At 64.9% G+C, this 14,751-nt stretch overlaps 1 protein-coding gene across 1 annotated transcript; it reads right to left on the bottom strand.

Annotated features, from left to right (window-relative positions):
• Window positions 1–609: 609 nt before the first annotated feature.
• On the bottom strand, window positions 610–14,751 carry LOC140644975 (trypsin-like). The gene is made up of 5 exons (XM_072848165.1): window positions 14,685–14,751; window positions 14,223–14,376; window positions 2,531–2,796; window positions 1,580–1,716; window positions 610–762 (listed from the first exon to the last, which is right to left on the bottom strand). The coding sequence occupies exons 1-5, from the start codon at window positions 14,749–14,751 to the stop codon at window positions 610–612; spliced, it is 777 nt and encodes a 258-aa protein (XP_072704266.1).

Raw genomic sequence — 14,751 nt, 5'->3', positions numbered from 1 at the left:
TGGGCTTGGTCCATCCATGGTGAGCTTGGTCTATCCATGGTGGGGTCTGTGGCTGGGTCAGTCCATCCATGATGGTCTTGGTCCATCCATGGTGGGGTCGGTGCATCTGTGGTGGGATCTGTGGTGAGGTCAGTCCATCCATGGTGGAATCCATGGTAGGACCAACCCATGCATGGTGGGGTCCGTCCATCTGTGGTGGGATCTGTGGTGAGGTCAGTCCATCCATGGTGGAATCCATGGTAGGACCAACCCATCCATGGTGGGGTCCGTCCATCTGTGGTGGGATCTGTGGTGAGGTCGATCCATCCATGGTGGAATCCATGGTAGGACCAACCCATCCATGTTGGTGTCAGCCCAGCCATAGTGGGGTCCATGGTGGGGTAGGTCAGTCCATGGTGGGGTTCATTGGTCCTTGATGGGGTCAACCCAACCAAGATGGGGGATCCATTGTGGGGGATCAGCCCATCCGTGATGGTGTTGGTGGCTCTGCGGTGGGCTTGAGCCTTTCTTGGTGGCTTCAGCCCATCCACGGTGGGGTCAGATGGTCCCTGTTGGGTTCCATGGTGGGGTTGGTGGCTCTGTGGTGGGGTCGGGTGGGATGAGGAGGACTCAGTCCACCCCCATTGTCTCCCGGATCCATGGCAGGTAGTTGTAGACCTGGCTGTAGACCCCTGGCTTCCCTGCCTGCCCACAGGGGTGGTCGCCCCACGAGACGATGCCTTGCAGGACCCCGTTGCAGATGAGGGGTCCCCCTGAGTCACCCTGGGGACAAAAGGGACCGTGACAGGACCTCGGTCACAGCCCCTGGCCAGGGAGGACACCAGGGCGGAGGTGGCCGGCGGGGGGACACGTGGCCACCGGTGGGGATGGCCGCTCTTGGGACCTGGAGATGTGGGACCAGGCAGAGCGAGGTGGCCAGGGAACGGTGGGGTGGCAGGGACTGAAGAGATGTGGCCATGGGACATGAGGATGTGGCCATGGGACGTGGTCATGTCTTGAAGCCCAGGGGACAAGGGGACCCAAGGGACGTGGTTACGGGTGGTGGCAGTGGGACATGGGGACATAGCCACATCTCAAAGCCGAGGGGACAGAGGGACCAAAGGCACATGGCCATAGGAGATGGGTACGTAGGGATGGGACATGCAGATGTGTCCACATTTCAAAGCCCAAGGGACAAGGGGGACCAGAGGGAGGTGGCTGTGGGACATGGGGACACGGTGATGGGACATGGGGACAAGGTGATGGGACATGGGGACACGGTGATAGGACACAGCTACATCTCAAAGCCCAGGAGATGAGGGGGACCAGTGATGGTGGGACATGGGGAAGAGGCTGTAGGACATGGGGACATGATTGTGGGACACAGGGACACGGTGATGGGACACGGGGACACAGCTACGTCCCAAAGCCCATGGGACAAAGGGGACCAAAGGGACGTGGCTGTGGGACGTGGGGACAAGGTGATGGGACGTGGGGACAAGGTGATGGGACGTGGGGACAAGGGGAAGGGATGGCGGCTGTGGGACATGGTGAGGGGACATGGGGACGTGGTGAGGGGACATGGGGGACCTGGAGGTACCTGGCAGGAGTCCTTGCCCCCCGCAGCCACGCCGGCGCACAACATGTCCTCGGTGATTTTGCGGCCGTAGATCATCTGGCACACGTTGTCACCCACCACGGTGACGTTCACGCACTGGGGGGTGTCGGGGAAGGACACTGGGACAGGGGGACACGTGTCCAACCCAGGCCAGGGCTTTGAGCCCCGGACGCCTGGGTCCCTTCTGTGCATGGTTGACCTGACCCAACCCAATGAAGGTTGAGGTGTCCATCCCTTGGACACCTGCGTTCCTGGCCTGCAGAGATGCCACCACCCAACCCAATGCAGGTTGAGGTGTCCATCCCTTGGACACCTGGGTTCCTGGCCTGCAGAGATGCCACCACCCAACCCAATGCAGGTTGAGGTGTCCATCCCTTGGACACCTGCGTTCCTGGCCTGCAGAGATGCCACCACCCAACCCAATGCAGGTTGAGATGTCCATCCCTTGGACACCTGCGTTCCTGGCCTGCAGAGATGCCACCACCCAACACAATGCAGGTTGAGGTGTCCATCCCTTGGACACCTGGGTTCCTGGCCTGCAGAGATGCCACCACCCAACCCAATGCAGGTTGAGGTGTCCATCCCTTGGACACCTGGGTTCCTGGCCTGCAGAGATGCCACCACCCAACCCAATGCAGGTTGAGGTGTCCATCCCTTGGACACCTGCGTTCCTGGCCTGCAGAGATGCCACCACCCAACCCAATGCAGGTTGAGATGTCCATCCCTTGGACACCTGCGTTCCTGGCCTGCAGAGATGCCACCACCCAACACAATGCAGGTTGAGGTGTCCATCCCTTGGACACCTGGGTTCCTGGCCTGCAGAGATGCCACCACCCAACCCAATGCAGGTTGAGGTGTCCATCCCTTGGACACCTGCGTTCCTGGCCTGCAGAGATGCCACCACCCACCCCAAACGCGTGGGTTGCCCCATACCCTGGGGGCTGGTGGTGGTGCCCCATCCCATGACGGTGCAGTTGGTGCCGGTGGCCGGGGGGCTTCTGGGCAGGGCCAGTGGCTGGACGTAGGGGGTGATGGTGAAGGGGGGCTCAACGCGCAGCAGCATGAGGTCATTGGCGTAGGCGCTGTCCCCGTCCACGGAGCCGAAGCCGGGGTGGACCACCACTTCCACGGCCGTGGCGTACTGCTCCTGCCCCGTCGACGCCACCAGGCTGTGCTCCCCTGCCCGCACCTGGATGTGTCTGGGGGACAAGGGACACGTGAGGGACGTGGCACCACGTTGGGGACATGGAAGGACATGGCTGGGGACATGGTCATGGTGGGACATGGTCACGGAGAGATGATGTGAGGGACATAGGGGACACGTCATGGAGAGATGATGTGAGGGATGGGGACATTGGAGCACATGGCTGGGGACACGGGGGACATGGCCATGGTGGGACATGGCCATGGTGGGAAATGGTCATGGAGAGATGATGTGAAGGATGGGGACGTTGGAGGACATGGCTGGGGACATGGGGGACATGGCCATGGTGGGACATGGTCATGGAGAGATGATGTGAGGGACATAGGGGACACGTCATGGAAAGATGATGTGAGGGATGGGGACATTGGAGGACATGGCTGGGGACACGGGGGACATGGCCATGGTGGGACATGGCCATGGTGGGAAATGGTCATGGAGAGATGATGTGAGGGATGGGGACGTTGGAGGACATGGCTGGGGACATGGGGGACATGGCCGTGGTAGGACATGGCCATGGTGGGACATGGTCATGGAGAGATGATGTGAAGGATGGGGACATTGGAGGACATGGCTGGGGACACGGGGGACATGGCCATGGTGGGACATGGTCATGGAGACATGGTGATGTGAAGGATGGGGACGTTGGAGGACATGGCTGGGGACACGGGGGGACATGGCCATGGTGGGACACGGTCATGGAGAGATGATGTGAGGGACATAGGGGACATGGCCATGGAGGGATAGTGATGTGAGGGATGGGGACGTTGGAGGACATGGCTGGGGACATGGGACATGGCCATGGTGGGACGTGGCCATGGTGGGACATGGTCATGGAGAGATGATGTGAAGGATGGGGACGTTGGAGGACATGGCTGGGGACATGTGGGACATGGCCATGGTGGGACATGGCCATGGTGGGAAATGGTCATGGAGAGATGATGTGAAGGATGGGGACGTTGGAGGACATGGCTGGGGACATGGGGGACATGGCCATGGTGGGACATGGTCATGGAGAGATGATGTGAGGGACATAGGGGACACGTCATGGAAAGATGATGTGAGGGATGGGGACATTGGAGGACATGGCTGGGGACACGGGGACATGGCCATGGTGGGACATGGCCATGGTGGGAAATGGTCATGGAGAGATGATGTGAGGGATGGGGACGTTGGAGGACATGGCTGGGGACATGGGGGACATGGCCGTGGTAGGACATGGCCATGGTGGGACATGGTCATGGAGAGATGATGTGAAGGATGGGGACATTGGAGGACATGGCTGGGGACACGGGGGACATGGCCATGGTGGGACATGGTCATGGAGACATGGTGATGTGAAGGATGGGGACGTTGGAGGACATGGCTGGGGACACGGGGGGACATGGCCATGGTGGGACACGGTCATGGAGAGATGATGTGAGGGACATAGGGGACATGGCCATGGAGGGATAGTGATGTGAGGGATGGGGACGTTGGAGGACATGGCTGGGGACATGGGACATGGCCATGGTGGGACGTGGCCATGGTGGGACATGGTCATGGAGAGATGATGTGAAGGATGGGGACGTTGGAGGACATGGCTGGGGACATGTGGGACATGGCCATGGTGGGACATGGCCATGGTGGGACATGGTCATGGAGAGATGATGTGAAGGATGGGGACGTTGGAGGACATGGCTGGGGACATGGGGGACATGGCCGTGGTGGGACATGGTCATGGAGAGATGATGTGAAGGATGGGGACATTGGAGGACATGGCTGGGGACACGGGGGACATGGCCGTGGTGGGACATGGCCATGGAGAAATGGTGATGTGAAGGATGGGGACGTTGGAGGACATGGCTGGGGACACGGGGGGACATGGCCATGGTGGGACACGGTCATGGAGAGATGATGTGAGGGACATAGGGGACATGGCCATGGAGGGATAGTGATGTGAGGGATGGGGACGTTGGAGGACATGGCTGGGGACACAGGGGACATGGCCATGGTGGGACGTGGCCATGGTGGGACATGGCCATGGAGAGATGGTGATGTGAGGGATGGGGATGTTGGAGGACATGGCTGGGGACATGGCCATGGTGGGACATGGCCATGGAGAGATGGTGATGTGAAGGATGGGGACGTTGGAGGACATGGCTGGGGACATGGTGGGACATGGCCATGGTGGGAAATGGTCATGGAGAGATGATGTGAAGGATGGGGACATTGGAGGACATGGCTGGGGACATGGGGGACATGGCCGTGGTGGGACATGGTCATGGAGAGATGGTGACGTGAGGGATGGGGACGTTGGAGGACGTGGCTGGGGACATGGGGACACGTTCATGGATGAATGGAGATGGAAGGGACATGGCCATGAAGGTATGGGGACATGAAGGAGATGACCATGGAGGGATGGGGACGTGAGAGACGTGGCTGTGAAGACATGGGGACACGAGGAACGGACATGTGAGGGACGTGGCCATGGAGGGAGGGGGACGTAAGGGACGTGGACATGAGGGACATCAAATAGGCCAGGAAGGTGCAGGGACATGAGTGATGGGGACAAGAGGGACATGACCATGGAGGGATGGGGACAAGAGGGATGGGGACAAGAGGGACACGGCCATGGAGGGTTGGGGATGTGAGGGGTGGGGACATGAGGGACAGGGCCAGGGAGAGGGGGGGAAAAGAAGGGGGGGGACATGAGGGACATGGCCACGGAGAGATGGGGACAAGAGGGGTGGGGACAGGAGGGACACGACCATGGAGAGATGGGGACAAGAGGGGTGGGGACAGGAGGGGTGGGGACATGGAGAGATGGGGACAAGAGGGTGGGGACAAGAGGGGTGGGGACATGGAGAGATGGGGACAAGAGGGGTGGGGACAGGAGGGACACGACCATGGAGAGATGGGGACAAGAGGGGTGGGGACAGGAGGGACATGGCCATGGAGAGATGGGGACAAGAGGGTGGGGACAAGAGGGGTGGGGACATGGAGAGATGGGGACAAGAGGGGTGGGGACAAGAGGGGTGGGGACATGGAGAGATGGGGACAAGAGGGGTGGGGACAAGAGGGACATGGCCACGGAGAGATGGGGACAAGAGGGGTGGGGACAAGAGGGGTGGGGACATGGAGAGATGGGGACAAGAGGGGTGGGGACAGCAGGGGTGGGGACATGGAGAGATGGGGACAAGAGGGGTGGGGACAGGAGGGACACGACCATGGAGAGATGAGGACAAGAGGGGTGGGGACAGGAGGGGTGGGGACATGGAGAGATGGGGACAAGAGGGGTGGGGACAAGAGGGGTGGGGACATGGAGAGATGGGGACAAGAGGGGTGGGGACAGGAGGGTGGGGACATGGAGAGATGCGGACAAGAGGGGTGGGGACAAGAGGGGTGGGGACATGGAGAGATGGGGACAAGAGGGGTGGGGACAGGAGGGGTGGGGACAGGAGGGGTGGGGACAAGAGGGACACGACCATGGAGGGATGGGGCACAGGTCACGATGACCCAGTTCTCATCCCAGTTCCTCTCCCAGTTCCTCCCAGTTCCTCCCAGCGCTTCCTGGCTCCTTGCCCAGAGCCTTCCAGAAACACGCGGCAGGGAGGCTGTGAGCACCCACTGGGTGCTGAGCAGGGCTCCCAGTATCCCTCCCAGTGCTCCCAGTATCCCTCCCAGTGCTCCCAGTGTCCCTCCCAGTGCCCCCAATTCCCCTCCCAGCGCCTCCCAGTGCCTCCCAGTGCCTCCCAGTGCCCCCCTGCCCACCTGGTCTGGCAGTGGGTGGCCATGAGCACCCACTGGGTGCTGAGCAGGGCTCCCAGTATCCCTCCCAGTGCTCCCAGTATACCTCCCTGTGCTCCCAGTGTCCCTCCCAGTGCCCCCAATTCCCCTCCCAGCGCCTCCCAGTGCCTCCCAGTGCCTCCCAGTGCCCCCCTGCCCACCTGGTCTGGCAGTGGGCGGCCGTGAGCACCCACTGGGTGCTGAGCAGGGCTCCCAGTGTTTTCCAGTTCCACTCCCAGTGCTCCCAGTGTCCCTCCCAGTGCCCCCAATTCCCCTCCCAGCGCCTCCCAGTGCCTCCCAGTGCCTCCCAGTGCCGCCCTGCCCACCTGGTCTGGCAGTGGGCGGCCGTGAGCACCCACTGGGTGCTGAGCAGGGCTCCCAGTATCCCTCCCAGTGCTCCCAGTATCCCTCCCAGTGCTCCCAGTGTCCCTCCCAGTGCCCCCAATTCCCCTCCCAGCGCCTCCCAGTGCCTCCCAGTGCCTCCCAGTGCCCCCCTGCCCACCTGGTCTGGCAGTGGGCGGCCGTGAGCACTCACTGGGTGCTGAGCAGGGCTCCCAGTATCCCTCCCAGTGCTCCCAGTATCCCTCCCAGTGCTCCCAGTGTCCCTCCCAGTGCCCCCACCCCTCCCAGCGCCTCCCAGTGCCTCCCAGTGCCTCCCAGTGCCCCCTGCCCACCTGGTCTGGCAGTGGGTGGCCATGAGCACCCACTGGGTGCTGAGCAGGGCTCCCAGTATCCCTCCCAGTGCTCCCAGTATACCTCCCTGTGCTCCCAGTGTCCCTCCCAGTGCCCCAATTCCCCTCCCAGCGCCTCCCAGTGCCTCCCAGTGCCTCCCAGTGCCCCCCTGCCCACCTGGTCTGGCAGTGGGCGGCCGTGAGCACCCACTGGGTGCTGAGCAGGGCTCCCAGTGTTTTCCAGTTCCACTCCCAGTGCTCCCAGTGTCCCTCCCAGTGCCCCCAATTCCCCTCCCAGCGCCTCCCAGTGCCTCCCAGTGCCTCCCAGTGCCCCCCTGCCCACCTGGTCTGGCAGTGGGCGGCCGTGAGCACCCACTGGGTGCTGAGCAGGGCTCCCAGTATCCCTCCCAGTGCTCCCAGTATCCCTCCCAGTGCTCCCAGTGTCCCTCCCAGTGCCCCCAATTCCCCTCCCAGCGCCTCCCAGTGCCTCCCAGTGCCTCCCAGTGCCCCCTGCCCACCTGGTCTGGCAGTGGGCGGCCGTGAGCACTCACTGGGTGCTGAGCAGGGCTCCCAGTATCCCTCCCAGTGCTCCCAGTATCCCTCCCAGTGCTCCCAGTGTCCCTCCCAGTGCCCCAATTCCCCTCCCAGCGCCTCCCAGTGCCTCCCAGTGCCTCCCAGTGCCCCCCTGCCCACCTGGTCTGGCAGTGGGCGGCCGTGAGCACCCACTGGGTGCTGAGCAGGGCTCCCAGTGTTTTCCAGTTCCACTCCCAGTGCTCCCAGTGTCCCTCCCAGTGCCCCCAATTCCCCTCCCAGCGCCTCCCAGTGCCTCCCAGTGCCTCCCAGTGCCCCCCTGCCCACCTGGTCTGGCAGTGGGCGGCCGTGAGCACCCACTGGGTGCTGAGCAGGGCTCCCAGTGCTCCCAGTCGCCCTCCCAGTGATCCCAATGCTCCCAGTTGCCCTCCCAAGAGCCCCAGTGGTCCTCCCAGTGCCTCCCAGTGTCCCCGGTTCCCCACCCAAGAGCCCCAGGGCCATTCCCAGTGCCTCCCAGTGCTCCCAGTGCCTCCCAGTGCTCCCAGTCCTATTCCCAGTCCCATTCCCGCTGCCTCCCAGTGCTTCCAGTTCCCCTCCCAAGAGACCCAGTCCCATTCCCGGTGCCTCCCAGTCCTCCCAGTATCTCTCCCAGTGCCTCCAGTGCCCCTCCCAGTGCCTCCCAGTGCCCCCAGTTCCCCTCCCAGTGGCTCCCAGTGCTCCCAGTATCACTCCCAGTGCCTCCAGTGCCCCCAATTCCCCTCCCAAGAGCCCCAGTCCCATTCCCAGTGCATCCCAGTGCTCCCAGTGTCTCTCCCAGTGCCTCCCAGTGCCCCCAGACCCCCTCTCAAGAGCCCCAGTCCTATTCCCAGTGCCTCCCAGTGTCCCCAGTGCCCCTCCCAGTGCCTCCCAGTACCTCCCAGTGCCCCCCTGCCCACTTGGTCTGGCAGTGGGTGGCCATGAGCACCCACTGGGTGCTGATCAGGGCTCCCAGTGCTCCCAGTCGCCCTCCCAGTGATCCCAATGCTCCCAGTTGCCCTCCCAAGAGCCCCAGTGGTCCTCCCAGTGCCTCCCAGTGTCCCCAGTTCCCCACCCAAGAGCCCCAGGGCCATTCCCAGTGCCTCCCAGTGCTCCCATTGCCTTCCAGTGCTCCCAGTTCTATTCCCAGTCCCATTCCCAGTGCCTCCCAGTGCTCCCGGTCCTATTCCCAGTCCCATTCCCGCTGCCTCCCAGTGCCCCCAGTTCCCCTCCCAAGAGCCCCAGTCCTATTCCCACTGCCTCCCAGTCCTCCCAGTATCTCTCCCAGTGCCTCCAGTGCCCCTCCCAGTGCCCCCAATTCCACTCCCAAGAGCCCCAGTCCCATTCCCAGTGCCTCCCAGTGCTCCCAGTGTCCCTCCCAATGCCCCCAGTGCCGCTCCCAGTGCTCCCAGTTCCTCCCAGAGCTCCCAATGCCCCCAGTCCCATTCCCAGTGTCTCCCAGTGCCCCCCTGCCCACCTGGTCTGGCAGTGGGCAGCCGTGAGCACTCACTGGGTGCTGAGCAGGGCTCCCAGTGCTTTCCAGTTCCACTCCCAGTGCTCCCAGTATCCCTCCCAGTGCTCCCAGTGTTCCTCCCAGTGCCCCCAATTCCCCTCCCAGCACCTCCCAGCGCCTCCCAGTGCCTCCCAGTGCCTCCCAGTGCCCCCCTGCCCACCTGGTCTGGCAGTGGGCGGCCGTGAGCACCCACTGGGTGCTGAGCAGGGCTCCCAGTGCTCCCAGTATCCCTCCCAGTGCTCCCAGTGTTCCTCCCAGTGCCCCCAATTCCCCTCCCAGCACCTCCCAGCGCCTCCCAGTGCCTCCCAGTGCCCCCCTGCCCACCTGGTCTGGCAGTGGGCGGCCGTGAGCACTCACTGGGTGCTGAGCAGGGCTCCCAGTGCTCCCAGTATCCCTCCCAGTGCTCCCAGTGTTCCTCCCAGTGCCCCCAATTCCCCTCCCAGCACCTCCCAGCGCTTCCCAGTGCCTTCCAGTGCCTCCCAGTGCCCCCCTGCCCACCTGGTCTGGCAGTGGGCGGCCGTGAGCACCCACTGGGTGCTGAGCAGGGCTCCCAGTGCTCCCAGTATCCCTCCCAGTGCTCCCAGTATCCCTCCCAGTGCTCCCAGTGTTCCTCCCAGTGCCCCAATTCCCCTCCCAGCACCTCCCAGCGCCTCCCAGTGCCTCCCAGTGCCTCCCAGTGCCCCCCTGCCCACCTGGTCTGGCAGTGGGCGGCCGTGAGCACCCACTGGGTGCTGAGCAGGGCTCCCAGTGCTTTCCAGTTCCACTCCCAGTGCTCCCAGTATCCCTCCCAGTGCTCCCAGTGTTCCTCCCAGTGCCCCCAATTCCCCTCCCAGCACCTCCCAGCGCCTCCCAGTGCCTCCCAGTGCCTCCCAGTGCCCCCCTGCCCACCTGGTCTGGCGGTGGGCGGCCGTGAGCACCCACTGGGTGCTGAGCAGGGCTCCCAGTGCTCCCAGTATCCCTCCCAGTGCTCCCAGTGTTCCTCCCAGTGCCCCCAATTCCCCTCCCAGCGCCTCCCAGTGCCTCCCAGTGCCTCCCAGTGCCCCCCTGCCCACCTGGTCTGGCAGTGGGTGGCCATGAGCACCCACTGGGTGCTGATCAGGGCTCCCAGTGCTCCCAGTCGCCCTCCCAGTGATCCCAATGCTCCCAGTTGCCCTCCCAAGAGCCCCAGTGGTCCTCCCAGTGCCTCCCAGTGTCCCCAGTTCCCCACCCAAGAGCCCCAGGGCCATTCCCAGTGCCTCCCAGTGCTCCCATTGCCTTCCAGTGCTCCCAGTTCTATTCCCAGTCCCATTCCCAGTGCCTCCCAGTGCTCCCGGTCCTATTCCCAGTCCCATTCCCGCTGCCTCCCAGTGCCCCCAGTTCCCCTCCCAAGAGCCCCAGTCCTATTCCCACTGCCTCCCAGTCCTCCCAGTATCTCTCCCAGTGCCTCCAGTGCCCCTCCCAGTGCCCCCAATTCCACTCCCAAGAGCCCCAGTCCCATTCCCAGTGCCTCCCAGTGCTCCCAGTGTCCCTCCCAATGCCCCCAGTGCCGCTCCCAGTGCTCCCAGTTCCTCCCAGAGCTCCCAATGCCCCCAGTCCCATTCCCAGTGTCTCCCAGTGCCCCCCTGCCCACCTGGTCTGGCAGTGGGCGGCCGTGAGCACTCACTGGGTGCTGAGCAGGGCTCCCAGTGCTTTCCAGTTCCACTCCCAGTGCTCCCAGTATCCCTCCCAGTGCTCCCAGTGTTCCTCCCAGTGCCCCCAATTCCCCTCCCAGCACCTCCCAGCGCCTCCCAGTGCCTCCCAGTGCCTCCCAGTGCCCCCCTGCCCACCTGGTCTGGCAGTGGGCGGCCGTGAGCACCCACTGGGTGCTGAGCAGGGCTCCCAGTGCTCCCAGTATCCCTCCCAGTGCTCCCAGTATCCCTCCCAGTGCTCCCAGTCTTCCTCCCAGTGCCCCCAATTCCCCTCCCAGCACCTCCCAGCGCCTCCCAGTGCCTCCCAGTGCCTCCCAGTGCCCCCTGCCCACCTGGTCTGGCAGTGGGCGGCCGTGAGCACCCACTGGGTGCTGAGCAGGGCTCCCAGTGCTTTCCAGTTCCACTCCCAGTGCTCCCAGTATCCCTCCCAGTGCTCCCAGTGTTCCTCCCAGTGCCCCCAATTCCCTCCCAGCACCTCCCAGCGCCTCCCAGTGCCCCCCAGTGCCTCCCAGTGCCCCCCTGCCCACCTGGTCTGGCGGTGGGCGGCCGTGAGCACCCACTGGGTGCTGAGCAGGGCTCCCAGTGCTCCCAGTATCCCTCCCAGTGCTCCCAGTGTTCCTCCCAGTGCCCCCAATTCCCCTCCCAGCGCCTCCCAGTGCCTCCCAGTGCCTCCCAGTGCCCCCCTGCCCACCTGGTCTGGCAGTGGGTGGCCATGAGCACCCACTGGGTGCTGAGCAGGGCTCCCAGTGCTCCCAGTCGCCCTCCCAGTGATCCCAATGCTCCCAGTTGCCCTCCCAAGAGCCCCAGTGGTCCTCCCAGTGCCTCCCAGTGTCCCCAGTTCCCCACCCAAGAGCCCCAGGGCCATTCCCAGTGCCTCCCAGTGCTCCCGGTCCTATTCCCAGTCCCATTCCCGCTGCCTCCCAGTGCCCCCAGTTCCCCTCCCAAGAGCCCCAGTCCTATTCCCACTGCCTCCCAGTCCTCCCAGTATCTCTCCCAGTGCCTCCAGTGCCCCTCCCAGTGCCCCCAATTCCACTCCCAAGAGCCCCAGTCCCATTCCCAGTGCCTCCCAGTGCTCCCAGTGTCCCTCCCAATGCCCCCAGTGCCGCTCCCAGTGCTCCCAGTTCCTCCCAGAGCTCCCAATGCCCCCAGTCCCATTCCCAGTGTCTCCCAGTGCCCCCCTGCCCACCTGGTCTGGCAGTGGGCGGCCGTGAGCACCCACTGGGTGCTGAGCAGGGCTCCCAGTGCTTTCCAGTTCCACTCCCAGTGCTCCCAGTATCCCTCCCAGTGCTCCCAGTGTTCCTCCCAGTGCCCCCAATTCCCCTCCCAGCACCTCCCAGCGCCTCCCAGTGCCTCCCAGTGCCCCCCTGCCCACCTGGTCTGGCAGTAGGCGGCCGTGAGCACCCACTGGGTGCTGAGCAGGGCTCCCAGTGCTCCCAGTATCCCTCCCAGTGCTCCCAGTGTTCCTCCCAGTGCCCCCAATTCCCCTCCCAGCACCTCCCAGCGCCTCCCAGTGCCTTCCAGTGCCTCCCAGTGCCCCCCTGCCCACCTGGTCTGGCAGTGGGCGGCCGTGAGCACCCACTGGGTGCTGAGCAGGGCTCCCAGTGCTCCCAGTATCCCTCCCAGTGCTCCCAGTATCCCTCCCAGTGCTCCCAGTGTTCCTCCCAGTGCCCCCAATTCCCCTCCCAGCACCTCCCAGCGCCTCCCAGTGCCTCCCAGTGCCTCCCAGTGCCCCCCTGCCCACCTGGTCTGGCAGTGGGCGGCCGTGAGCACCCACTGGGTGCTGAGCAGGGCTCCCAGTGCTTTCCAGTTCCACTCCCAGTGCTCCCAGTATCCCTCCCAGTGCTCCCAGTGTTCCTCCCAGTGCCCCCAATTCCCCTCCCAGCACCTCCCAGCGCCTCCCAGTGCCTCCCAGTGCCTCCCAGTGCCCCCCTGCCCACCTGGTCTGGCAGTGGGCGGCCGTGAGCACCCACTGGGTGCTGAGCAGGGCTCCCAGTGCTCCCAGTATCCCTCCCAGTGCTCCCAGTGTTCCTCCCAGTGCCCCCAATTCCCCTCCCAGCACCTCCCAGCGCCTCCCAGTGCCTCCCAGTGCCCCCCTGCCCACCTGGTCTGGCAGTGGGCGGCCGTGAGCACCCACTGCGTGCTGAGCAGGGCTCCCAGTGCTCCCAGTATCCCTCCCAGTGCTCCCAGTGTTCCTCCCAGTGCCCCCAATTCCCTCCCAGTCCATCCCAGTGCCTCCCAGTGCCTCCCAGTGCCTCCCAGTGCCCCCCTGCCCACCTGGTCTGGCAGTGGGCGGCCGTGAGCACCCACTGGGTGCTGAGCAGGGCTCCCAGTGCTTTCCAGTATCCCTCCCAGTGCTCCCAGTATCCCTCCCAGTGCTCCCAGTGTTCCTCCCAGTGCCCCCAATTCCCCTCCCAGTGCCTCCCAGTGCCCCCCTGCCCACCTGGTCTGGCAGTGGGCGGCCGTGAGCACCCACTGGGTGCTGAGCAGGGCTCCCAGTGCTCCCAGTATCCCTCCCAGTGCTCCCAGTCTTCCTCCCAGTGCCCCCAATTCCCCTCCCAGCACCTCCCAGTGCCTCCCAGTGCCTCCCAGTGCCCCCCTGCCCACCTGGTCTGGCAGTGGGTGGCCGTGAGCACCCACTGGGTGCTGAGCAGGGCTCCCAGTGCTCCCAGTATCCCTCCCAGTGCTCCCAGTGTTCCTCCCAGTGCCCCCAATTCCCCTCCCAGCACCTCCCAGCGCCTCCCAGTGCCTCCCAGTGCCCCCCTGCCCACCTGGTCTGGCAGTGGGCGGCCGTGAGCACCCACTGGGTGCTGAGCAGGGCTCCCAGTGCTCCCAGTATCCCTCCCAGTGCTCCCAGTCTTCCTCCCAGTGCCCCCAATTCCCCTCCCAGCGCCTCCCAGTGCCTCCCAGTGCCTCCCAGTGCCCCCCTGCCCACCTGGTCTGGCAGTGGGTGGCCGTGAGCACCCACTGGGTGCTGAGCAGGGCTCCCAGTGCTCCCAGTATCCCTCCCAGTGCTCCCAGTGTTCCTCCCAGTGCCCCCAATTCCCTCCCAGCACCTCCCAGCGCCTCCCAGTGCCTCCCAGTGCCCCCCTGCCCACCTGGTCTGGCAGTGGGCGGCCGTGAGCACCCACTGGGTGCTGAGCAGGGCTCCCAGTGCTCCCAGTATCCCTCCCAGTGCTCCCAGTCTTCCTCCCAGTGCCCCCAATTCCCCTCCCAGCGCCTCCCAGTGCCTCCCAGTGCCTCCCAGTGCCCCCCTGCCCACCTGGTCTGGCAGTGGGCGGCCGTGAGCACCCACTGGGTGCTGAGCAGGGCCCCCCCACATTGCTGCAGGTCGAAGTAGAAGAGCAGGACGAGGCCGGGGTGCGCCCATGTGGGGCACTCGCTGCCCCCCAGGATCCGCTCGCCCCACGGCCAGGCTGAGGGGGCGGGGGAGTGGGTGGGTGTTGGGTGGGGGGGTAATGGGACCCCCCTGGGACCTCCCCACCCCCACCTTGGGGACCCCCTGCACCCCCAGCCCCACCCTTGGCTCTCCAGGGACCCCCTGCACCCCACACACACCCTGGGGACCCCCGCACCCCAACCCCACCCCAGGGACCCCCTGCACCCCCAGCCCCACCCTGGGCCCCCAGGCACCCCCTGCACCCCCCGCACCATGGGGACCTCCCCGCATTCCACCCCCACCTTGGGGACTCCCCCACCGCCCCCAACCCCCTCTCCCCCCAACCTCTCACCGGGGTCCCCAGCGCCAGGAGGAGGAAGAGGAGGAAGAGGAGGAAGCGCGGGGCTGCCAT

This window comes from Ciconia boyciana, chromosome 30 (genome assembly GCF_034638445.1).
Source record: "Ciconia boyciana chromosome 30, ASM3463844v1, whole genome shotgun sequence".
Classification (NCBI taxonomy): Eukaryota; Metazoa; Chordata; class Aves; order Ciconiiformes; family Ciconiidae; genus Ciconia; species Ciconia boyciana.
This window is presented reverse-complemented; position numbering and strand designations above follow the sequence as displayed.